At 39.6% G+C, this 26600-nt stretch overlaps 2 protein-coding genes across 6 annotated transcripts; one reads left to right on the forward strand and one right to left on the reverse strand.

The window, feature by feature from the left end:
• Positions 1-207: 207 nt before the first annotated feature.
• On the reverse strand, positions 208-26442 carry LOC115737516 (ATP-dependent DNA helicase 2 subunit KU70). Of its 5 annotated transcripts, none has more exons than XM_048274828.1 (20): positions 26438-26442; positions 11760-11907; positions 8380-8457; positions 7441-7557; positions 7074-7188; positions 6783-6888; positions 6549-6666; positions 6390-6473; positions 6246-6304; positions 4755-4888; positions 4628-4671; positions 4212-4288; positions 3963-4110; positions 2893-2954; positions 2456-2516; positions 2056-2148; positions 1811-1931; positions 1017-1119; positions 742-925; positions 208-401 (listed from the first exon to the last, which is right to left on the reverse strand). In XM_048274828.1, the coding sequence occupies exons 2-20, from the start codon at positions 11823-11825 to the stop codon at positions 288-290; spliced, it is 1884 nt and encodes a 627-aa protein (XP_048130785.1). In that variant the 5' UTR covers positions 11826-11907; positions 26438-26442; the 3' UTR covers positions 208-287. The 5 variants fall into 5 exon arrangements, with proteins under 5 accessions (XP_048130785.1, XP_048130783.1, XP_048130784.1 ...); XM_048274826.1 differs by lacking the exons at positions 7441-7557; positions 8380-8457 and adding exons at positions 10676-10792; positions 11601-11678; XM_048274827.1 differs by lacking the exons at positions 7441-7557; positions 8380-8457; positions 26438-26442 and adding exons at positions 10676-10792; positions 11601-11678; positions 23443-23447.
• Positions 19584-21550, forward strand: LOC115737448 (UPF0481 protein At3g47200-like). Its single transcript, XM_030669565.2, has 2 exons — positions 19584-20242; positions 20474-21550. Exons 1-2 carry the CDS (start codon positions 19595-19597, stop codon positions 21371-21373), a joined length of 1548 nt encoding a protein of 515 aa, XP_030525425.1. The 5' UTR covers positions 19584-19594; the 3' UTR covers positions 21374-21550.
• Positions 26443-26600: the final 158 nt, after the last annotated feature.

Raw genomic sequence — 26600 nt, forward strand, 5'->3', positions numbered from 1 at the left:
CCATGTATTAAGCGCTTTATCCTTACGATGCAATCATCTCAATAAATAAGTGCAAGGCATGTCATGGGTACCATCCCTCCGCCGGCTCTTCTAGAGAACCATTTCTCTCCGGTTGGAAACTATGTCATCTTTACAAAGGCAAGGGCGCTCGTCATCGATGAATGCCATCTAACTTCCACTCGACACAATTTGATGCTGCAGTAGGACTTCAGCATTCTTGGGATTCTATTGCACCTATCAAGAGGTCAAGAGCAATACAAAAGCTCTGCAATATTTACATTACAAGTTCACTTCCCCATGTGAGTCAATATCCTCTTGACCAAATCCTCCTTCTTGCCAGAGACGGGCAGATCGTGTGCGCTCAAGTAGAACTTTAACTCCACTACCGTCAAATCCTTCAACTGCAGGGTGCACATCAACAAGAGGAAGGTCAGTGAATGCAGCCACTCTGTACTGATTTTCCGCCAAACTAAACGACATTAGCTTTCATCTACATGATTGTCCTCATGCAAATCACCAAAAACCTCTAATTCGGATGCAAAAGACGCTTTCTTAACAAATAAACAGAACAATAATCTACACAATATGTCAGAGAACAGGGAAAACAACTTCGGCAGAAATCTTTTTAACTGGCTCGAGAAATAAATCTTGTCCAATAACGGCAGGCTATAATTGGATCGACAAGAATCAAAATTTAAAAGAAACACGTACAGAGGAAACATGAGAGAGATCCTGTTTCACCTTGCCACTGTCAGCGAGCGCATCCCAATTATATTGTGCCGATTTCTGAACAGCACCATCTGCAAGGGCTTTTCGTTTCTTGGATGCCTCACTCACCTTTTTATGGCCAGCATTATCACTTTCGTCATACTTATCCCCATAAACAGACAGCTTGAACTCTTCTATTGCCTTAACAACTCCTGGCCTGCAGGCAAGCATAAAAAGGCAGCCAAAGTTGATACCTGACATAAAAATAGGATGCAAACACTCTCAACAGGGGGAACCTTTGTCTTTACCTAGCCAGGCCTTCCTCATCAGGCACTGTTTCATCTTTGATTTCTGGCAAGTCATCTTCTTCGAGAGCAAGCGCCTGCAAAATTGCATAATGTCTCTGCAAACCTGCCAAATATGTCTCAGTTACATTGAAAATTTTAACAAGAGTCGCACTTTAGTAAAATCCTATGGTCCAGTTTTTAAAGACTATCAAAGTGCTTCCCAACAGTTCACCATCAAGGCAAATATACCGTATCTTGATGGTGCATTTAATATAAAAAAAAGTGATATATATCATAAGTACAAGGTACTGCAGACTTTATTCACTGAAACCAGCATACATGGCACCGTCGGACGTATACAAAGTGTAGGTTAACTAGCACGCCATAAGATTTGCTTCTTCAGGTAGAAGACAAGTTGTTGCATATGGAGGGGATTTTTTCTTTCCAAACAATTTCGTAGTCCTCACACCACAAGTGGTATTCACTCGTTTACCAAAGGCGAGTAACCAACAATCCAAACTTAGCACCATAAGCTAAACACAAATATCCATGAACAAGCACATTATCTTCATTTAATCCAATCACACATATATTGTAGGTATGATCATCTGCGAACATCAATTATGTCCATCCTGTAAATGGCTGCCAGATTAGCTTGTTAAAGTCTACGTCTATCGTTGGCTGTGACAACTTTACAATCTAATGGACATACTTAAAAATAAACAACTTACAGATTACATAGGACTCGTCCTAAGAAAACTAGTATAAGTAAACCTTCTGCATGCACTACCAGGGGAAGAAAGAAAAATATTTACCAGGATTTGCAAACTGGTAGACTGAAAAGTCCTTCAAGTCAATACGCTTTATTAAAGCAGCAGCCTTCTTAATTTGATCCTCATTTGCTCGAGGTATGGCTGCGTTTGTACCTGAGTGAAGCTGCCAAAATATCACCAAGATCTTTAAGCTACAGCATTTGTTTCTCTTAAAAGCAATAATAAAATCAGAATAAAAAAATGGCGAAATGAACAATTACAACAATGTTAGAATTAACAAATAATACCTCCTCAGCATGTCTGATGTCATCAGAATACGGAAGACATATCATGTGCATTCCCGGTGGCTCAACCTGCCCTCCAGAATCAATAATTTCTTCCTGTGCCGTAGCCAAAGGCAAGCAAAACTTGTTAATGCTCTATTTTACCAAGCAGCACCCAAACTGGATAATCCATAAAAGTAGACTTGAATAATTGAGCTAATACAAGGCTGATAAAAGTCGAAAGTATCAGGTCCAGTAACAAGTGATTCTATTGTCTAGTTAGGGTACTTGAAATGAATAGACAACATAAGAATATTTAATATCAATACCAGCAACAGAACTAGATAAACACATCACTACCATCGTACCAGTATATTGTACCATACGAATATCATAACAGCCAGACATTTGAGTGACATCTTACTTGAGCAACGAGGGCAACCAACTGGGAATGAGATGAAGTGCCATAGAATGCAACTGCAAAACTGGAAATGACAAAACAAAGTATTGGTGGAGCAAATTTTCACATAATTAATAGCATCAATAGCTCAGTACTGAATATTTCCCAAGATCAACTGTTAGAGAAAGCAATTGAACTACCAGTTTTAGTCAGATTATCTAACGGCCAATAACACAAAATGCATCATCTCAGAACATGTGTTACCCTACCAAACCTTAAAAACTAACCTACAGTCAACAGAATCTCAAAAGCTCTGGCTACATTATTGCCCTACTAAATATAGCCACGTGTAGCGCAACGTCATAAATCAACTTCAACATCACAAGGCTAAATGTTCACCCAGATCAGGCTAAAACTAACAGAGAAGTGAATAGGCATCTCGCATGAAAATTCAAACTAACCGGTTGAGCCGTATCATGGATCTGTGCAGAGCAATGAAAATTCGAGTGCTACCAATTACTTCCTGTTGAATAGTGAGAAAAGCAATTGCAAGTGAATTAGACAAAGACAAATAAACTCGACGACACAAGAAAACTAAGGGAACAAGATGATGAGATTGGCAACCTACAATACAGATACTCATTGGTTCCGCAATGACAGTTAATTCAACCAATAGTTCTATGAATAAGCCATGAAGTTCTTACAAGAAAAGCAAGAAATAGACACAAGTATGCCTGCAAAGACCCATGCCAAGCCATAACCTAAGAATAAGTCGATCAATCAACAGTGACACATTTATCTTGCAAAGACTGTTACAAAAAGTTTCCAACTTGAGAGCAAACCTTAGTATTAGGCCATAAAAATACGTGGCCGCTTGCTTATCTAACTGCATAAAACATGTATCTTCCATGTTGCAATGCAACTCATAAGAGAGGACAGTGCAAGGAAAACTAAAGAATTATGTAAGTAGATAATGTCAATCTATATTAGGATAATAAATTTCAAGATAACTACTGGCATTTTGCCAAAAAGCGGAGAGAGCCCACTGACAAATACTCTTCATATTAGTTTACTCTATAAGTTTCAACAGGAATGACGGACACAGAGACTAAAACCATAAACCCTAGACAGAACTTAGTTATAGAACCTCCAATACGTAACATGGTCAAGTTGACACACCAAATATTCATGCTTAACAAAGTATGTTAGGAGGGATTAGCATAAAAGTTTGAACTACTCCTGAACCAATAAATGCAGCAGAAAGTTGTAGAAATTTAAGAGAGGGATCATTGAAACTAAATGGCAACATTAGATAAATCATTCCAATTTAGAGCTGACCGATGCCAGTTTAGATATTTTTCAATTGATGCCCTTAATGGAGCACTGCCGAAGGCAAGAAAATAGCATGTCTTGCACATAAAAGATCTTTGGAATTTACCCAAGGCATCTAAAAGTGGTCTATGATTCCTAAAAGAGGAATAAACTAGCAAAGACATATTTTGTGCTAAAAGACGATGAGAATGTTAGTTACCTCATCACTGGGGAAAATAAATGTAGAAGGCCGCAGGTTGTGATAATCTTTTAAGCAACTCAGTGGCTTAAACCCAAGAAGACGAAGCTGTCCGGTTGAGACTCTTTTTATCTCAGAAAGTTCCTCCACTGAGAACTTGACATTTTGACTAAAAAATGGTAGTCAGGCCAGATAGTAAAAGGCAAAAAGTTAGACCTCTTGTACTAAAGCATCTAAAAAGAGACAAGATGGAATAGCCAAAAACCATACTTCTTGTAAGTTTGAAAATGTTTTGGAGGTTCTTGCATCAGTGCACCAGTATCAGCACAGATGAACGATCTTTCAATCTGCATAGTTTCAGGAAGACCCAAAATTGATTTAGAAGCACCTTCATATTTAAACATATCCAAAATAAAGTGAATATAGATTGGAAATTTCAGAAGCTACAGGTGATTGGCATCAAAAGCAAACAGGAAGCCCAGAAGCTAGAACTTTAAGTAGGCCAAAAATATCTCTTTCACAGATAATTTTTCAAACACATAAGTACACAGATCCACCAAAGCACAAAAAAATGAGATAAGTTACTAAAAATGAGATAAGTTCCTGACTTCACAAGGCTAGTATAAAACCAATGGCATACAATACCCACTACAAGGAACAACAAACACAGTAGTGCCTTGCTTTACCTTGATTGGTTGATTTGTGACTGAATCAAGCCAGGTTATTGACCCTGAAAAACAAAAGGTGACCGAGATAGGAATCAATTGCACTAGACCACAGCTACATCTATTGAGAAAATGATAACGATACTACCTAGAACTGTTGGACGGATAAAAGCATACGTATGCACTTCAATGGACACTCCATTGGCAACTGAAAATGTTAATTTCCTCACAATGCGCTTCTTGAACATACGTTTTCTCAGTTGATATTTCATATCTTCCATTCTGAATTTGAAGAAGAGATAAATACATTAAGAACGGAGTCATATAAAGGGAAAAAGACATCAGCAACCCTGAGACAGCATCAGACAGTGAACAATACACTAAATTATCATCACAAGCCGCCTGCCAGATATTTTTGCTGGCGAAGCAATGACAAGATATCCTAACATATCCATTATCAGCATTTGAATGCTGCTGATTGACCATTCAAGCCTATATTTGTAAGTATATGCTTCACTGTAACCTTCGAGGATAGAACATCAAATAGGCATAGTTACATAAACAAAGGACAGTTGTCATAACATGGAGAGATAGCCCTCTACTATCATCTGAGAAAAACACATCTTTGACTGCATAGAGATTTAAACAGAACTTGAGATGTGGAGAATGTGAAATAGGGTGAGAACATTCAAAACCAGGTAACTTAAGCTCAACTTATATCGACCTAACCGTTGGCTATCATTTCCCCTTGTCTCATTATAATTTGAACCATAAAGCCACATTTGGTTGCATATGATCTCACTCATATTCAATAACGTTCTTCTTCATTTGCTATGATCTTGGCCAGTGTAGTTAAAATCGCATTTTGACTCGTGAAAACGAACTTTCACAAGTCAAAACCTTAGCACCTGGTCAGACAATGCTAAAAAGGATCGGGGTTAGAATCCAAGTCAACTCGCTAAACTCACTAAAACCACAAATCAGATTGCACGCACTCATAAATCCTACACAATATTTTGCAGTGCAACTTCACGGGCTCCAAAAAGCCCAACAAGTAATTAGGCCCACATCATCGGTAAGACATGCGCCCAACTAAACCAGCTGAACTCCTTGAGACACCTTTGGTAATCCAGTACTCGCCCACTGTGTTCACAAATGCAAAGTGGGACAAAAGTGACATTCCAAAAAGGTGTGCCATTGTAAACCCTTGCTTTTATAGCGTCTCACTCACTAATTTCCCAATTGCATAATGTTCGACAAGCTCCTCCTTTTAGACTCGGCTCATGAAAAAACCAACATACATCTGCATAAGAAAATTTCTTCGAACATCCAAACATATTAAGCATTTTCAAAAAGTTAGTTTTAAAGAAAGATTTGAATTACAGATTTCCTCCTTTCAATACTCAAAAGGATACTCAACTGACCAAGATTCCTCAATTTCCATTAAATCATAATAAACCAAACAATAGATACATAATTGGCATGTTCAATATCTCATTTAACACTTTCTAGTCCCCAAATTGATTTTCTTAAGTCATTAGAAGGTAAGGCACCAGTTCCAGATTCCATCAAAGGAAATGAGAAATAGCCCCTACCACACGCTTATAAACTACGAGAAAGCAATGAAAAGATGACCTACCTCTCTCCAGCAGCAGGCACAAATTGAGCAAGATCCTCACCTTGCAATCCAATCAAATCCTGAAATCCATAAGTTGTTTCCATTAATGTAAATGAAGATCGTTGATAACAACTTGAGAAATAAGAGGGTAGTGCAAGGGAATACAGCATAGAAAAGCGAAACATTGAACTCCCTGTCTAGCTGACTCAAGGGAAGAAGTTCAATTGATATTCCAAGATCTTGTGCATCCTAGAAAAATCCAAATTGGACATTAGCAAAATTCCTTATTAGGAACAGAAATGTCACATGAATAGCAGTCAATACTTTGACACGCTGCAAAGTGGTCCTAGTCATATCTGCTTTTGCCCCACCCTTGATGTTCCCAAAAGGATCATCCTCATCAGTAAAAATAAGTATACGTTTATCGGCTGTCTTTGCAGATCTGCAGCAGTTACATTCTAAATTACTACCAGTGTCTAAAAACACTTCCCTGAGCAAATACAAAATGAATAAGATTCTTGCTTCACATTCTCTCAAGAAGTTTATGTAGAATAATACCCTTTACGTAAAAGAGCTTGTGCCACCCAAAGAGCATTGTAAAGTGAATTTTCTCGAGATCCAGACACAATGCCATGCTGACTGCCAATTTCTTTCACAAAGAACTCTGCAAGCTTTAAGTCAAGAATCAGGGGAAAACTTCACTTCCAAAATACGGAAGTTTCAGTCAAACACAAACCTATCTCGAGATGTCTAAGCAAGCAATATTCCCATTGCACCAATGCACTCAACTGTTACAGCAACATGTTCTTTACCATGCATAACAAACATAATTGATCCATCAGCACTTACCCTCTAAACGGGAAAGTTCCTTTATGAATTTAGCCGTTGGCCTGTCCAGGAACTCCCGATCAGCAACATTAAACACAAATACACTATTTAAATCCTGCAAGTTCTTCTTTTCTCTCTGCATATTTGAAGAAAATAATCGTTGCTAAATGAGAACTGGCCATGAGTATCTACCACAACTCAAGCTATGAGCAGGAATTTAAAAATTAAGTCTACATTATGTGCAAGTTTTCCCTCTATTTCAATCTGAATCCATACATGAATGGCAATGCCACTCTATCATTGAAAGAGGCAAAAATGTGAAGAAGGGTCCTCCAATGGTACCCAAAACACTTAAAAATATGTTGAAGTTCCCCAGATCAGCATTTACCGTGTTGAAAAAGCACACTGCAACTTCATCATATGATCTATTAATTATTTGAGTCTTCAATGACTCCAGTATACAGCTAATGGCAATCCGAAAGTGGCTTTCATCCTTCTGATCTTCCTGCTCATATTAACAAATATTAAACAGTTGAGTCAACCAATCTTGAAAGTAATAATAAGGAGAAGGAACAAATCAACGAATTCAGAAGTCTAGACACTTGGTGCCCATAAGCTAATAATAGTAAAAAATAAAAATAAAAAACATGACGTTACAAGGCTAGGAAGATTGAACGTTAGCAACTATTGCACATGGGAATGCTGCCAAAAAAAAACAATCTGTCTAGCATGTAGTAATAATGCTTCGAGCAGATGGCAAAAAGGTGCTTGTTAAATGATACTAACTACAGTACACCACCTCCATCTAGAAGTCGGTCGGGAGCCACTACCTGACCTCGCTGACGAAAACAATTTCCCCACCAAAGTTTTGGGGCACATATTTAATATAGGCATACTACAAAAGAGTATAAACACCTTCAAAAGGAACAGGTGTATTTCCAGAAAAGGAAGAGCAACCTGGAAAATGTTCACATAACAAACAGCAAGAACTGGTGGGTGTATCTTAAGTTGATGTTCACTTCTCTTTCAAAGAAATTGAGTGGCCATTTCTTCTTGCAACCACAGTATGAGAGACTACCGAACGTTTACTACGTCAGGCAAATTCCAGCAACCCATCAGCTCTTGACTGAGAAAATAGAAATAAGAGAGCAAATATCCCAAGAAGGATCAAAAGGATCATGACAAAAGAAACACGTGCGGAATCTACGCACTTAAAACCCACTTGAAATTTCGAAACGGGAGATGGCGAGAATCCACGAAGTCGTCCCCATCAAAAAAGAAGAAGAAGACGGTGAAAAAAATTCAAACCGGTAGCGAAGAAACTCACAGAAGGGCAATTGGTGGAGAACATTTTAGGGGAAGCGTCGACCAAGTACACCACAAGCTCTTTACTCGACGCTCTTTGCTGCAAACAAATCGACACATAAGCTCGCACATTCTCCAACACAGGCCGAAACAGAGTAAAAAAAGGGCAGAAAGAAAGCAGAACCCGAAGAGCTTCGTTCTCAGGATCGTCCTCGTCGTCCCTGAAAACATCATCTGGGTCCAACTCCATTGCCACCCTGAGAACCTCTAAAATCACAAACACGCGCACACAGAAAGCTTGGAATTGCGAAGCCTCTGGAGTGGACCCTGGTTTATCGTTTATGGTTTTTCCCTCTTTGGTCACCAGCGACACTGTTAGCGCTCAAAAAGTTGGAACGCAGGTACAGGATTGTGTACCGTGCAACCTTTAGAGAACCCGTTTCAGCTTCCGGGCCGCCCGAATCCAAGCGACCCGCCCATCATTAGGACGAGTCTCTTTCGGCTGATTACACTTTTAGCCCGTGAAAAATATTGAGTCTTGGCCCGGTTTAAGTGACTTGGACTGGAAAAAGATCTCCCATCTGGGGCACTGATCAGTGCAGTGGCCCGTCGCAGACTTGATCGAATCTTCATCAGATCGTAATTTTTCTAAGGATTAATACTACAGAAAATCTCAAATTAGTACATTTGTAATAAATTTACTTTAAATTTTATTTGTAACAGTGAAAAATTCCAAACGGATACACTTATAATAATTTTATCCCAAACCGATACATCTGTGACAAATTTACCCTCCGTTAGTTTTTGTTAAATCTAACAGTTAAAGTGCTAAGTTATATGACATATGTCAATTAACGGGTGTATCGGTTTAGAATTTTTATTCTCTATTTATTACATGTGTATCATTTTGAAAATTTTCATGGTATCAAACCAATTTAACAGATGGCAAATTTGTCACAAATATACCAATTTGGGGTTTTTCATGGTAAAAAAATCAGTTTAGGATAAATCTATCATAGATGTACTAGTTTAGGACTTTCGAAAGTCCAAAAAATAGTTTGGGATAAATTTGCCACAATTCTAAGGGATTTGGGTTTTTCGTGATAAAAAAAAAATTTAGAATAAATTTATCACAAATGTACCAATTTGAATTTTTTATGGTATTAACCCTTTTTCTAATCACCGACAAGTTTGCACAAAAGGATTTCAGCGACATCAATCCCGACATGGCCAATGAGCTCTGTTGTCCGGTGTATTTTCGTGGATCATTGATCATCTTCAATCTCATAGTAGCTCATTCTCTGCCACAACGATGAACGGAAAGAGTTACATTTCACGCGAAGGTTTGATGAAATGGTTATTGCGCATGCTAGTTAGCTTGATCAATTCACGAGAGGATGCTTTTGTATTCTTTTTTATCTTGATGACTATTCCACATTCTAGTAATATGAAAATCCCACGTCATTGGCATGATGGATTCTTTTACGTAGATATTTACGAAAAATAAAATTTGAGAAGAAAATCTACGTATTTATTATCAATTGTTTGGGATAACTCCAAATATGAAATCATGGGATAATTGAAAAAAAAAATGTATAAAAAAAATCCTAAATATATTGTATTGATATCAATTCACTTTCAAAACTTTTAATTGGACAAATTTAGTCTCCAAACTTTTTTGCATTACCAATTTAGTTTGTCCGGCTAATTAAGGCCGAAAACAGCTGACATGGAGGGCAACCTCTGTGTTGAAGGGGATAATTTTTTTATAATTTTTTTTATATATGTTTTGTATTTTCTTTTTATATTGTCCCTTTCTTATTTTTTTTTTCCCTTTTCTATTTGCCGATGGCCCGCAAGGGTTGGCCTTGCCTGGGAATGGGCGAGGGTCGCCCTCGTCGGGCCACTTAAGAATATTTACCAACATTTTTTAGCATTTTGAAACTTTTATTTGCTTTACTTACCAATTTTAAATATTTACCAAATAGTTTTGCTTATCAACCCTCATTTGAGTTGCTCACTGATCTTTACATTTTCCTTTGTAAATTTACAACGTGCATTTAGTTTTCTAATTACCGGCTTCTATTATTCCTACCAGAAAAATTCTCTCATCTCTTACAAATTTTTATTCATATTTTTTTACCAACTATTATACAAAATTACTAACTTTTATTTGAGCTACTTGTCAACTATTTTTCCGATCAAGGAAATCATTTGAAAAGTCGATTAATTCTAGATGGGAAAAATGTGAGGAGGGTTCCTACAAAGGTACCGAAAACACTTAAAAACACGTTGAAGTTCCCCGGATCAGCATTTACAGTGTTGAAAAAGCATACTGCTACTTCATTATATGATCTATTAATTATTTGAGTCTTCCATGACTCCAGTATACAGCTAATGGAAATTTGAAAGTGGCTTTCATCCTTCTGATCTTCCTGCTAGTATTAACAAATATTAAACAGTTGAGTCAACCACTCTTGAAAGCAATAATAAGGAGAATGATCAAATCGACGAATTCAAAAGTCTAGACACGTGATGCCCATAAGCTAAAAAAACATAAAAAAAAAAACAAAAACCATGACGTTACAAGGCTAGGAAGATTGAACGTTAGCAACTATTGAACATGGGAATGCCCCAAAAAAATTTAAAAAAAAAAACTCTGTCTAGCATGTAGTAATAATGCTTTGAGCGGATGGCAAAAGGGCGATTGTTAAATGATACTACTAACTACAGGACAACACCTCCATCTAGAAGTCGGGCGTGAGCCATAACCTGACCTCGCTGATGAAACACGACTTCCCCACCAAAGTTTTGGGGCACATATTTAATATCGACATACTACGAAAGAGTATGAACACCTTCAAAAGGAACAAGTATATTTCCGGAAAAGGGCGAGAAATCTGGAAAATGTTCACATAAGAAACCGCAAGAACTAGTGTATCTTAAGTTGATGGTCACTTCTCTTTTAAAGAAATTGAGTGGCCACTTCTTCTTGCAACCACAGTATGAGAGACTACCGAACGTCTACTACGTCAGGCAAGTTCCAGCAACCCATCAGCTCTTGACCGAGAAAATAGAACTACGAGAGCAAATATCCCAAGAAGGATCAAAAGGAACGTGACAAAAGAAACGCGTGGGGAATCTAGACACTTAAAAACCACTGGAAATTTCGAACGAAGTCGTCTCCATAAAAAAGGAAGAAGATGATGATGAAAAACTCAAATCGGAAGCGAAGAAACTCACAGAAGGGCATTTGGTGGAAAACATTTTAGGGGAAGCGTCGACCAAGTACACCACAAGCTCTTTACTCGACGCTCTTTGCTGCAAACAAAACGGCAAATAAACTCGCTCATTCCCCAACACGAGCCGAAACAGATAAAAGGGGCAGAAAGAAAGCAGAACCCGAAGAGCTTCGTTCTCAGGATCGTCATCGTCGTCCCTGAAAACATCATCTGGGTCCAACTCCATTGCCACCGCTTTAACTCTGCTTCCCTGGGAATCTCCAAAATGGCAAACGCACACGCACAGAAAGATTGGAATTGCGAAGCGGCTGGAGTGGACTCTGGCTTATGGTTTTTCCCTCTTTGGTCACCCGCGTTACTTTTAGCGCTCAGAAAGTTGGGATGGAATAGGATTGAGTATCGTGCAAGCTTCAAAGAACCCGTTCAGCTGCCGGGCTGCCCCGACGGATCCAAATCCAAGAGACCCGCCCATCATTTGGACCGATTGCATTTTGGGTTTTTTTTTTTTTTTTCCGGTGAATAAATGTTTATCTTGGCCCAATTATAAGTGAGTTGGACTGGGAAAAGATCTCCCCTTCTTGGGCACTGGCCCGTCCAAACTCGATCAACTTTCATCAAATGGTATTTTTTCTGATCATTGGCAAGTTTTTTTTTTATATTTTTTTCCGAATATCATTCACTAGTTCGCGCAAAAGGTTTTTAGCAACACCGATCTCGACCTAGCTAGCCCGCGAGCTTAATTCTCGGGTGTATTCTCGCCGTCCATCTATCATTCTATTCTCAAATCTCATTTGTTGCGTACTTGTAATGATATACGGGAAAATGTTGCATTTTATATGAAGGTTTGATATAATGTTTGTAATCTAGTTAGCATGATCCATTCATGCTTTTCTTTCTTTTTGTATTGATAAGTACTTCACATCCTGCCATTAAATTCCCAGATAATCTGCGTGATGAATACTTTTATCAAGATATTTACGAAAAAAAAAATCGAGAAGAGAATGTACATACTAATTGTCACTTGCTGGTGGGATAACTTGAGATATGAAACTTTATGTGAAATATCGGTATTTCACAAACTTTTACGGTATATATCTCCACGGGCTTCATTGCATGGCCATAATACACCATTTAACGCGCGTTTCTCTGTTCTCACGCATTAGACTAAGGCTTAGGTATGGATGAGACATAAAACAAAGCCGCATGAGTCAAATCTAAACAAACCAAACTAATCGTCCACGGCTTATTCGTACGTTACCCGTAGAGAGATTTTCGTGGGGTGTGCCAGTTTAGTATTCTTGCTGGTGTCGTCTTCGGCATTCTCGATCGATGCCCCGAGAGTAGGGTAAGTACATCTAAAATGTCATAACTTTTATACAGCGTTCACTTAAGTGTCATAACTTTTTTTTTTTGCTCACTTGAGTGCCATAGTTTTTAAAAATCGATCACTTGAGTGCCATCGACTATTTGGCTTACCGAATATCCTAAGTGAACACCAGAAAGTTTGATGTAGCATCGCCGACACAAGTTTTGAATTTTTAAATATTTTTTGGAATATCTTATTGTTTTTTATTTATTTTGATTTTTTTTATATTCCGTTGTATTTCTTTTTCTTGTTTTTGACATTAGCCGGCGAGGGTCACCGATGACCCTCGCCGGCCACGAATCTGTCGCCGAGGGTGAGGGCACGAAGGCCCTAGCCGGATCTAGGCGAGGACCCTCGTGGCCCCGCCGGCCATGGTCGCGAAGGCCCTCGCGCCCCCCGGGGTTGCCGCCGAGGCGAGGGCAATCGCGGGCAAGGGCGTGATGGCCCTCGCTTGGTCCGGGAGAGGGCCTTCATGGCCATGGCCCGCGGGGCCACGAGGGCCCTCGCCCGCAGTTGGTGCAGCCATGACGGCCCTAGCCCATGGCCGTCGCAACCCCGCCAACCGAGGGCAAGGCGGCCCTGGCCCCTCGGCGATGGATTCGTGGCCCGCGAGGGTCACCGGTGACCCTCTCCGGCCAATGTCAAAAAATCAGAAATAAAAAAAAAACAAAAGAAAAATAAAAAATAATATAAAATAACGATTAAAAAAATCCAATCGTGACATAAAAAAATCAATAAATTTTTTTTTTAAAATTATGTAGGACTATTTGTTGGAAGTGGCACTCAAATATTCGATTTTGCTTCGATTTAGTACTCAAGTAAGCGAAAATAAAGTTATGGTATTTAAGTGAGCACTGCACACAAATTATGATACTTGCGGTATCCTTTCCCCGCTGCTCTCTTTTCACACTTCGTCTTCAAGCTGGGTTGGGTGCCGACTCTTGCGAAATATGTGAGCTTTTCTCATGGGTCTTTGTCCCCTCTTTATCTCCATCAAGCTAGATTGAAAAATGGGAGAGCTTCTCATGGGCCCTTCTCGTCCCCTCTCCTCTCTCCATTAAAACTAGAGTTTAGCAATAATCGAAGTGTCTAGGGCATCCTTGACTACTTCATATTTGTCTGGTCACCACCAATGGCCATAAAATGAAAAAATGGTTTCCATCTTTTCTATTTCTCCCTTATGCTTCACATAATGAGGTTACATCCCCATAAACATAGTGTCAAAACACAAAAAGCACTTGTGATAAGATGTTGCATCCTTATATGCGCTTGGCATGTACTTAACATGGTGTCTAATGACCTCCTTTCTTTCAGAATTCATTAAAAAACAATAATAAACAGAAAAATTTAGCAGTGTGTCATACGTTAAAAATGCCATATGATTAAAGTATAATACTGGGTAACTGTTATGCTCATAATTTATTTTAGGGTGAGTCTAGTTCAGCGTTCCCAAAGTCACTTGGGAAAAATGTGAGGCGTTTACCCAAGAAACTTTCGGATGATAGTAAGTTGGGCTAGGATTTTTCTTCCAAAACTACCCTCACTTATTTTTTCAAGTTCCAATTTTGCCCCTAATCTTTTTTGTTATATTATTTTTTAAATTAAAAAAATCCAAACCCTAGGTTATGGCCATCAACTAGCCGGATCCGGGGTGGCGGCCGTCGGCCGAGGGACCCAAGCGAAGGCCGTCGAGGGTCGTCCACCCCCGGCAACGGTCGCTTGAGGTCGTGCTACCTCGGGCCTTGTCGCCAGGATTGTGCAACCCCTAGTCACAAGCCTAGGCAAGGGTCGCGCGACCCCCGGTGACCCTCGCTTGGGCTCACGCGGCCCGGGCGATGGCCACCGATGGTCGCACAACCCTAGGTGGCCCTCACCGGGGTTTGCTCAACCCCGGACAACCTCGGCCCACGGCCGTTGACGGCCGTAACCTAGGGTTTGAATTTTCTTTTTTTTATTTAAAAAGTAACTATGATAGAAAACTCTGCAAATTTATTTTGAGAAACACTAGTTAGTCCAAAGCTAGTTTTCATTTTTTTTTTTACCAAATGCCATTTTCATTTCCCCAAAACTCCTTAAGCTAAAGGTATTTGCATTTCCCTAAAACCCATTTTCAAAGTTGAACCAAATCCACCTTAAAACCTATGATTCATAACATTTTGTTATTCTCAAAATCGCCCGAAAACTGTTGCGTTAGCGAAGTCCTAAATATTATACTCTTGTTCGTTGGACATCACAGCTAAATTGGCAAGAGGTCAATAATTATCTAAATTGAGGGTATCTTGGAGAATCAACAGCTTACTCCGTGGTTACTGGTTCCCCATGGAATCAATCAGTCATCCATTGTTTAGTCTAATAAACAGAAAGAAGAAGAAGAAGACCAATTTCACTTCATGACAGCCGAGAGAAACAATGTCCATCCAGTTAACGAGCGATTGATTAATTGCTCTCGTTTGACAGGCCAATGGAATATGAACGCCAATAGAATTGCACCTACATGGCCTTTGTTTCTTCGAGTATTAAATCAATTTTATTTTCTTGTTGACCGTATAGGCGGGCGTCCTGATGGAATAATGATTGATTAAGCTTTGCCAGTGAGCATGGAAAGGGAAGAAAGTGAGAGATAGGGAGGTCAATAATGGGAGTTGATTACATTATAGTATTTTGGTGATTGTTGTACTAATAGTCTATTTTGGCTCACAACCTACTATTATTCTCACAGTCACCCAAAAATTGTTATACTAGCAAAGTCCATAAATAAATAGGATAAGAATCAAAATTTTTGAAAGAGAAACGTTTTTAAGTTTTATCCATCTTTTTCCTCCCATTTCTTAGTTTCCCCTCTCCTTATGTTTCGAAACACGAATTTTCTCCCTCAAAATTTCATGAAAAGCCCCTAAAAAGTTACATGGTATATTCACAAACGAGCAACAAAAATTGCAATTGAAGATGCATCTAGTACTTCAAATTATAATTTCTTAAAACTCTAATACTTTCCAAACTTAAATTTCCAGCTTTTTCATATCTTTGATCGGTTTGATCTTTCTTAACTCTCTCTTAATTCATTTCCTTAATCCTTTTTCCCCCCATGCATCTCTATTATCTCTTATGTTGTGTTTAGAGTATTTTTGTACTGTGGAGTGTTGTAACTTATATATTTACTAATACACGTTTTGAAATTGCAATATTTGAAAGTTCGGTGAGAATGCTTCCCAAAAGACTCTAGTTTTGAAGGTATTACAGCTATGAGATGTTTTACAAGCACCTTAAAAAAATGGCAGCACCCATTTTCGGAAAAATTACCAAAAAAAATCATTAACTTATTGCAATTGTATCAATGCAGTTTGAAATTTTTTGTATTGGTGCCAATTCAGTCATTCTATTCAATTTTGATGGAAAATTGATAACGTGGTGCAACCAGCGCTAATGTAATAATTTTTTAATATTTTTAATTTTATTTATTTTTTTCTCTCTCTTCTTCTTTTTCCTCAAGCCAACCACTAAGCCCGAAGACCGTCTAGAGCGAGGGCTAAGGAAGCTCGTCCCCATTGACCATTGGTGAGGGTGAGCCTCGCCATGGTAGGGCAAGGCTACCTCGCCCAGCGACGGCGAGGTCGCGCCTTGCCATGGCCAGGCAAGGTTTGACTTTTCCCAAGAACGACGAGGCCGGCTTCGCCAAAGGTGAGTTTCGTCGGCCCTCACCTTTGGCTGTTGCTGGGCTCGACACCCGGCTTGAGGAGGAAGAAGAAGAAGAGAAAAAAAAAACTATAAATATAAATCCCAAAAAATGTTAAAACAATACTAAAAATTGGCCATGCCTATGCCAATCGTGTTATGTTAGCGATTTCCGGCTAAAATTAGTTGAAAGGACTGAATTGGCACAAATGCAAAAAGTTTAAAATTGAATTGGCAAAAAAAAAAGTTTAGTACTGAATTGATATAATTGCAATAAGTTTAGGAATTTTCTAGTATTTTTTCCTACAATTACTAATTCAGTCCTACGTTTATTGTATGTATTTCAAATTGGTTATAAACTTTTCAATTTTACTGGTGTAGTCCTAATCCTTCGTGAAAAATTTCAAAGCAATCTTTCGGCCAATTGCTGTCGAAATCACTAACATAGCCATCCACGCAGGACTACGTTTTGAGTAAACTCATCTATGTCAGTATGTCACGTAAGACAACTAGTCATCATTGGACATAATGTCAGCAATTGCCTAGAAAACTATATTGAAATTTTTACATGATTATTTAGGACTACATTGGCGAATTGAAAAGTTTGAGATAAAATTGACATACATAAAATAGGTTCATAATTGATTTGGTAATTATCCCTCTAGATAATAGGGGTGATAAAAGAATCAACCGGACTGGGGCGGCCGATCCGGTCCCGTTCTAGGGGTGCCCGTTCTATTCCTGGTTCCATAAAAATGAAACTAGTAATTGTTAGTCCACTTCCCGGTTCCAAAGGTGGAACCGCCACACTCAGACCGGGCCGACAATTTTTTGAGTTTTAATTCTATTTCTTAAAAATCTTTGAAAAATCATTAAACTCCTAATTATTAAGGAATTTAAAATGTGAATATATATTTCAAGCACATGCGACAAGTTTCACTGGACTGCCTAGATTTTGGACAAGGCTAGTCGATTCGATCTCTTGTTCTGAAAACTAGGAACCAATTTTGGGGTGAAACCGAATCGGGAAACGATCGCCCCTACTAGATAAACTCTAATCACATATTCTACAAATGTTGAATCCATGGACAAATACATAAATTGTGTAGTTTATTTGACCTCTAACTACTACGAATTTGTCTTACTGGCACGTTGACTTGATAATGTTGAACGACATTTATAGATTTTCACTTTATGTAAAACAATAGGTTTGATGATAGTTTCACACACCTGTATTAAAATACTCTTGGCTAGGGTAACTTTGTATAAGAGCTCAATCATTTGATTAGTGAATTACCATCGTCAATTGGAGTTGGACTTTGATATTATGTTTGATCCGATCATTCAATTGCAAGTTAGCATAGGCAGTGGGTAAAATATTTGTACATGGAGTCCATGACTACTGATAGATCAGTGATATAGAAGTTGATACAATCATACAAGTTACTGAATATGGTGAACAGCTTATTAAAACTTATGTTTAGTTTCTGATTAAGCAACTTTTACAAATATATCTATGCTCCCCACAGAAAGGAAAAACTCGTTTCTTTCGTCATTTAAATTGCTCCTCGATACTGCAACATTTACCGACAATATAGAACGTGGCACGTAGTCTATGTCATTTATTCAAATTTTTTCACTCTTTATTTTTTATTTTTTGGTCGAAATTTCTTCACTCTTTATTATCCAACGATTGACTCGAGGATATAATGGAAAGGGAGGCACACAGCATTTTAATCAAATCACAAAGGACGACAAGGTTTCCGTTAGTTACCTAAGTATAAAAAGCGCCAAATATGTTCGTTGACCGAGAACTTTTTAGTCGGCTGGACAAAGCCTGGAATCTAATCCGCATATGCGAACATGAATCCATTACCAACCACGCCTCATTATAATTAGAGTTAGAAAATTCAAAATACTATAGTTTATACAAATCTTATTCGAACAAGACAACATGTAGTTCTAGGTACTGGCTTCCGAATGACCCCCAAGCGATAGGCGTTCGAAAAGCATGGAACCAAATCGATTAGCTACTTTGCACATTGCCATGTGAATCACTGCCATCAGATTTATTTAACGTACATAACCAGCTGTAGAAACATTCATAAACAAAATGTTTTGTACATTAGAAAAATTCGACCAAACAAAAAAATGACTCAAATAATTTCTAAACTTTGACTTCATATGCAACGTGATACATGAATTTTTAATCTGTTCAATATAGTTCTTAAATTTTTAAGTCCCCAACATTGGACATTTTCATATAATTATAGATTAAATTGAATATTAACAAAAATTTTGTTGACCATATTGAATAAATTAAAAGTTTATAAACGATATTACACGTTATTCAGAGATCATATTAAATAAATTAAAAATTCACGAATCACGTCTCTCGCATTAAGCTAAAGCGAGAGAGAACTCATGCGGTTCGCGGTGCAGCTGCATGTCGTTTTTGCGCCGATGACGTGGTGCTTTCGTGCGTCCAGTGAGTCCTCCTCTCACCAAGCCCGAACGTCCCAAAAAAAAAAAACAAATCCCCACCACCGTTTGACGAGTAAACGCCTGCGTTTGGTCCTTTTTTTTGGGCCCTTTTTTCCTACAGAGAATCACCAAATGGGCCAAAGAAATTTCCTACAGACATTACATGCAGACATGTCGTCCACGTGTCGAGATCCCGTCCGTCCGGGCACCGTGGGGCCATCCGACGGCCACGGCAAGCTCTCAACTAACCCATCGGCCTAACCTACCCAACACTCAATGACCGGAGCCCCTCTACTTAAAGGGTCCAGTTTGCAGGTGAGCAGACTCAGGAAATTCACTTAAAACACTCAAAACACTTGCATGGGTGTCTTCACGAACCAAAGTTCCATCCCCACTCATTCATAAGCCTTGATTCCACCTGGAATTATCTGCTTCTTTTCGGCTTCTTTCTTCTTCTTCTTTTTTTTTCAACAATGGGTCGTGGCAACAAGAGCAAGGTAGCCTCTGGGAGCAAACTCAGGCATGTAGGATCTCATCAACACAAGAGGCCCTCAAGAAATGTAGAAGAATCCGGAGAACAAGAAGGACCAGACCAGCATTCCAATGGTAATTTGGTCATCGATATCACCTACCCCCTCGACCAAGGGCACACTTACGATGCGGGGAAGTCGTGGATCATCTATCGAGTTCCTAACAACTTGTGTGAAGTTTACAAGAACGCATTCCAGCCCAAAATGATATCCATCGGTCCCTTCCATTATGGGGACAGAAAAGAGAGGCTGCGGGCCATGGAAGAGCACAAGATGCGGTTTCTGGAGCGCCTTCTGGGAGTGAAGTTAGAGCGGCGGAAGAGCCATGGAGATCCGTTGACGTTGACCGAGAGGAAGAGAGGGCCTGATGACCGCGGATGTGAAGTTGTCAACAATGGTGGCCGGACGGCGAAACCTGCGCTTTTGGATGCCCTAAAGGAAGCCATGGAGAATCTGGAGACGGAAACGAAGGCCTGTTATTCGGAGGAGTTTGATCAAATTGGTAGCAAAGAGTTTGTGTCGATGATGGTCCTTGATGGTTGCTTCGTGGTCGAACTATTGCGCCTTTACCACGATCATGTCCGCACCAAGGTAGAGCGGTAGTTAAATAATAAACGATGTTTTATCAGTGCAACTCTTGTGCATGTGAGTCTATCCTTGAAAGATTCAAAACCTGAATTATGCATTTAGGTTGAATAAGTTATCAAGAGCATAGGAACAACGACATACTTACTATTCAAGCATTATGAGTCATCTTGGACACATATATTGGTCTAACTCCTGCTAGTCTGTCGCTTAAATCATGGATTGTTTTGCTTGCAGTCCACTGCCGATCCGATTTTCACCACCCACTGGATGCTAAGAACCCTTCAACGCGAGCTCCTGATGCTTGAGAACCAACTACCTTTGTTCGTTCTGAAGAAACTCTTCGAGCTGACCAACAACAACATTGATCAACAAGCCGAGTCGCTGGAAAATCTGGCGGTTGCTTTCTTCGACCCTCTGCTACCCCGAGAGAATGCCGCCTATAAGAAGAACAACACAAAACCCAACGCTCATCTGCTTGCCGTTTTCCGCTCTACCTTCCTCCAATCGGTGAAAAAGAAAAGCCACAAGGACCCGGGTCGAGTTGCGTCGCAGTTGAATCCCAATAACGGCATGACCACCCTCCTCCGAGAAAGGCAGTTACAATACTTCGCCTCGCAGATCCACGAGGCCGGCGTGCAATTCCAGGATCGGAAGGGCCAAGACTTGCTGGACATCAACTTTGCCGACGGCAATCTACTGGTCCCTCAGTTGTCCATCAAGGACAACACCATCCGCGTCTTTCTGAATTTCGTTGCCTACGAGCAGTGCCACAACAAAGCCAAGCCCTTCTTCACGAATTACTTCATGTTCTGGGACGCTCTGGTGAATTGCCCGGGGGACATTCAGATCCTCCACAAGCACGGTATCATCAAGCACGTGTTTGGAGGCCACGGGGAAGTGGCGAACCTGTTGAAACAGCTGTGCAGGGAGATCGTCTACGATCTTGATTGGACCTACTTGTACGACGAAATCAAGGAGGTGAATCGTTATTGCAAGCCGTACTTCGAGAGCACGTACCGCCTCTGGTGGAACAACCTCATCAGCAGACATTTGAGCACTGCCGCCATCGTCCTCTTGCTGCTAACGGTCATCCAGACTTTTTACACCGTGTACCCTTACTATCGGCGGCGTTAAGCTTCGTGCCTGTCATTCTATGACGACAGGTTGTTGTTGGTTTATGGCTTTTTAGCATTCGATATCCTTTATTTGTCTTAGTCGCATAGTGGCTCTACATGATGGAAATTGTATCCTGCTACATTTAAATCATTTTGTTGTGGTGTTGAATTCAATTTGGAACTTTTTGGATCTACTGACTAAAATATCTAATGCCTGAGCACCACAATATTGCTAGGATCGTGCATTAAGCGCTATTTTTGTACATACTTTGGTTGGGGAAATTACTATGAAAGTTCTTAACTTATTGTAATCGTGTCAATTCAATCCTACTTTTTTTTTCTTGTGTCAATTTAGTCATTCTTTCCAACTTTGGCAGGAATTCGCTAACGTGGACCTTGTCCGGCCTAATATATGTAATTTTCAATAATATTTTAATATTTTCAAATATTTTGCTTTTTTTTCTTTCTCTTTTTATTCCCCTTCCCTTCTTTTTCCTCCAGCCTGTCACTGAACCTTGGTGACTGGTTAGAAGGGAGGGCGGGCAAGGTCAATCTCGCTAGTGGGTGGCGGGGGTGAGCCTCATTAGCCGACCAGAGGCTATCCCCTCTAGTGGGTCGCCAAGGTTCAATGATCGACTAGAGGAAAAAGAAGGGCAGGGGGGAAAAAAAGAAAGAAAAGAAAACAATGTAAAGATAAGTGAAAAAATTTGAAAAAAAATTAAAAAGTTATTAAAAATTGGCCACTTCGGTGCCGCCGTCCTCATTAGCCAATTTCGGCCAAAGCTGCCCGAAAAAACTGAATTTGCACTAAAAAAAGGGTTGAATAGGTACAATTGCAATATATTTTAAGACTTTTTTTTTGGGTAAACACTCCCTAATTTGTTTCAATGGGCATAAAAGCACATTAATTTGGTATTCTATAACCAGGGGTTGGGACACCGAACCTGACGGGGTTTTGGGATTGTTAAAATGCAGCGAAATATATTTATAAACCAAAATCCTAGACAGGATACATGTGTATATTGAAATCAATAGGAGTTCAAAACATACCTTTTGCGAATCGAAGATAAATTGACAATCGGTTGTGTCCGGATTAACGCCCCAAGTGTTGCGCCTCTACCGGTATTCACACACACGAACCGAAATCTCCAACAATCCAAGTGCTAGCTTACGGATCTTGGAGTTCCTCTTGCAAGATTGCCTTTGATCTCCGATAAAAAAGTTAGTAAATTTAGGGATTACTGTCTATGGCAAATAAAAGTTGGTAAATTAACAAAAAGTCAATTAAACACTGGTAAATCACTCAAATGAGAGTTTGATAATTCAAAATTAGCCGGCAAAAGTTGGCAAGTCGGTCTAATTCAGGTTTATGACAAAAGAGAATGAAATTTAGGTTGGCAATTTCGTATGAGATTAATACGGTTAACGTGTTACACGTTATACGGGTAAGAATTTGCAACATGTATATTACTTAAAAGGTTCACAATTTCCTTAAACATATTGGCAAGTTATCAACAAGGAGGGCCGAAAAGGTCGTTGTCTTTCACTTTCTTACCAATAGACATTTGACACCGACTATGACAAATTCAAATTTACCAACGCGGGAAAGATCCTCTTACTTGATAGGCAATGGCATGGAATGCATAACTCTCACATATTTTGGCCATAAATATAGCAATTTCCTCTTGTAGCGACACTTCGGTGGTGTGCGGCGGAGGTTTGTTTGTAATCTACGCTTTACTCAATACATATCTTATCTTTACTAAAAACAATACAGCAATTTCATGGATTTAGAGCGCGTAGTCATGCCTTTTATATAAGGTCTCTATAAATACAATTTTTTGGTGGATGAAGTGGGATCGCATATAAGTTAAATCCGCAGGAGTTAGATTTTTTTGGGGCCTTGATGGTTACGTGCGTGCGAGCGGAAACCAAATATTTCCTCCGACGCGCTCGCCCACTTCGAATTATAAACACAATTATTGGTGGATGGAGTCAGCACGCATATGTGAGCCGAGTCGTCGTACTCGGATTTCTATCTTTTTTCTTTTCTCTTTTAAATTTGAGCTCGCGAAGGCTGCCGGCGACGTTGGTCGGCCCTTGGGAAAGGGCCTGTGAACCCTTGCTAGCTGTTGGGCAAGGGCACGCAACCTCGCCCGCCGCGATCGAGGTCTCGCCTCGCTCGCCCGGGGGTTGGCGGAGGTCGGCAGCCTCTTGCCAGCCCAAACCTATAAAAAAAGTTACAAAAAAATTATTAAAAATATTAAAATAGTATTAAAAATTTGTCACGTCAAGACCGGCCGGCAAATGGACTAACACAAATGGAAAAGATTTAGAAAAAAAATTTCGGACTGAATTGACACAATTTCATTAGGTTTAGATATTTTTTTTTTTTTTTGTAATTTTTCCTGTTGCCTGGTAACGACGGGGTGGACATAGATCGGATATTTCCTTTGGCACCCTCTCCCGTCGAACTTCACGATAACGTAGAGGGGGACCGCTCGTGCATGAAATGTGATCTACGTCCGAATCATAAAACACTCATCACTTGTTCTCCCCCTTGGGGCCACCACACCATGGTTCCCATTCCTTTTGGATAGATCCATCCACCAATTACCTCACAAAACCTCTTTCGAATGATAATACGATTCGCACTACAATACAAGGAAAATTAACAAAACTAAATTCGAAGGATTAAATATAAAATGTCCATATAAAATCTCACCAAATTATAACGATATGCATTTTTTTTTTTTTTCAAGAATTGCATCAAGCACCGAGCGATTAGAAGAGCGGAGAAGAGGTGGCCTTTGCCGGCGCCCCGGGAACATCATTGCAATTCGTTCTCTACAGATCTACGATATTTTTCCTTCTTTCTTATCAGTATAGAGTGAAAACATAAGAAGGCTTTTTAGCCAAACCAACGAAAATGGGAAAAATTACCAAAAAAAAATCCTAAATTTACTACACACATGCCAATTTAGTCTTAAATTTTTTAATTGTGCTAATTGAGTCATAAGCCTTTTCACATTTTGCCAATGAAGCCAATCGGACTAATTTTGACAGGAAAACGGCGATGCGGCAATCCGGTCGGCGGCGATTATCTTATCCGGCTTTCCAGCGCTCAAGTGAACAACTCTTTAATATTTTTCCTTTTTTTCATTTTTCTCTTTTTTTTTTCTTTCCTTTTGGCCATCATCAAGCGAAGGCCGAACTTCACCGGATCTAGGCGAGGACGACCTCGTCTAGGCAAGGGACGCCCCCCCCACCTTGGACCAAAAATAAAGAAAATAAAAGAAAGAAAAAAAGAGAAAACCAAAAAATATCAACGAATTATTAATATATTGTTAATAGTATCTACATTAGCGGCGGCGGCGTCATGTAGGACGATCGGTGTCCACGTCAATAATTTCCAGCCAAAATTGACTTAAAGGACTCAATTGGCAAAATGTGACAAGATTTAGTACTGAATTGGCATAAATGTAATAGGTTTAGGACATTTTTGATAATTTTTCCGACAAAAAATGAAGTCGGCTCCCCATGAATGGGGGAGAAGTCGTTGGTAAGAAAGAATATGTCGGTTTCTTGCCATGCCAATTTTTAACATCATTGTTATCTATGTATGTTATTTTATTTTATTTTATTTTGGTGCTTGTGCTCGTGACTTTATGTGTCTCGTGTTTTCGATGGAAACGATTCCGTTTGCTTTGCCCCAAGGAGAAATCTTTCGTGAGTACTTCGACGCTCTTCGCCTGAATTACAAGCCTAAGCGGATGTCGATGAAGCTATAAACTTGGGAGTATCAAGAGCTCTTCAATTCCGTCAATCCTCGCAGATGAATGCTTTGGAATGGAGACTGGCGATGAGACTTGCTGCAGCCGAATAATGGAAGAAGCAGCCGCGGCTGCAAAGGCGGTTGCACTTGCTGAGATAAATTGAAAATTCCCCCTCCTAGAATTGTGGTTTCAATTTCAGATTAATTTTGTTAGTTTCAAATTTCCTTTAAAAGAGCCACATCGGAATCGAAGTTTAGTTTAAACAGCCACGCGAATCATCAAGATAGGTGCTTAAATGATCGATTTTTCACCGATGCGGCATTCAAATAAACGGAAGAAAAAGAAAAGGTTATGATATCTCGAGCATCGTATGAAAGTTATATGCCAAATGTGTATGCCCGTTTCTCGAAGAAACTTAGGTTTGAAGTTCGATAAAAAGTTAGTAAATTTAGGGATTACTTGTCTATGGCAAATAAAAGTTGGTAAATTAACAAAAAGTCAATTAAACACTGGTAAATCACTCAAATGAGAGTTTGATAATTCAAAATTAGCCGGCAAAAGTTGGCAAGTCAGTCTAATTCAGGTTTATGACAAAAGAGAATGAAATTTAGGTTGGCAATTTCGTATGAGATTAATACGCTTAACGTGTTACACGTTATACGGGTAAGAATTTGCAACATGTATATTACTTAAAAGGTTCACAATTTCCTTAAACATATTGGCAAGTTATCAACAAGGAGGGCCGAAAAGGTCGTTGTCTTTCACTTTCTTACCAATAGACATTTGACACCGACTATGACAAATTCAAATTTACCAACGCGGGAAAGATCCTCTTACTTGATAGGCAATGGCATGGAACGCATAACTCTCACATATTTTGGCCATAAATATAGCAATTTCCTCTTGTAGCGACACTTCGGTGGTGTGCGGCGGAGGTTTGTTTGTAATCTACGCTTTACTCAATACATATCTTATCTTTACTAAAAACAATACAGCAATTTCATGGATTTAGGGGCGCGTAGTCATGCCTTTTATATAAGGTCTCTATAAATACAATTTTTTGGTGGATGAAGTGGGATCGCATATAAGTTAAATCCGCAGGAGTTAGATTTTTTGGGGCCTTGATGGTTACGTGCGTGCGAGCGGAAACCAAATATTTCCTCCGACGCGCTCGCCCACTTCGAATTATAAACACAATTATTGGTGGATGGAGTCAGCACGCATATGTGAGCCGAGTCGTCGTACTCGGATTTCTATCTTTTTTTCTTTTCTCTTTTAAATTTGAGCCTGCGAAGGCTGCCGGCGACGTTGGTCGGCCCTTGGGAAAGGGCCTGTGAACCCTTGCTAGCTGTTGGGCAAGGGCACGCAACCCTCGCCGGCCGCGATCGAGGTCTCGCCTCGCTCGCCCGGGGGTTGGCGGAGGTCGGCAGCCTCTTGCCGCCCCAAACCTATAAAAAAAAGTTACAAAAA

Source organism: Rhodamnia argentea, chromosome 2 (genome assembly GCF_020921035.1).
Source record: "Rhodamnia argentea isolate NSW1041297 chromosome 2, ASM2092103v1, whole genome shotgun sequence".
NCBI lineage: Eukaryota > Viridiplantae > Streptophyta > Magnoliopsida > Myrtales > Myrtaceae > Rhodamnia > Rhodamnia argentea.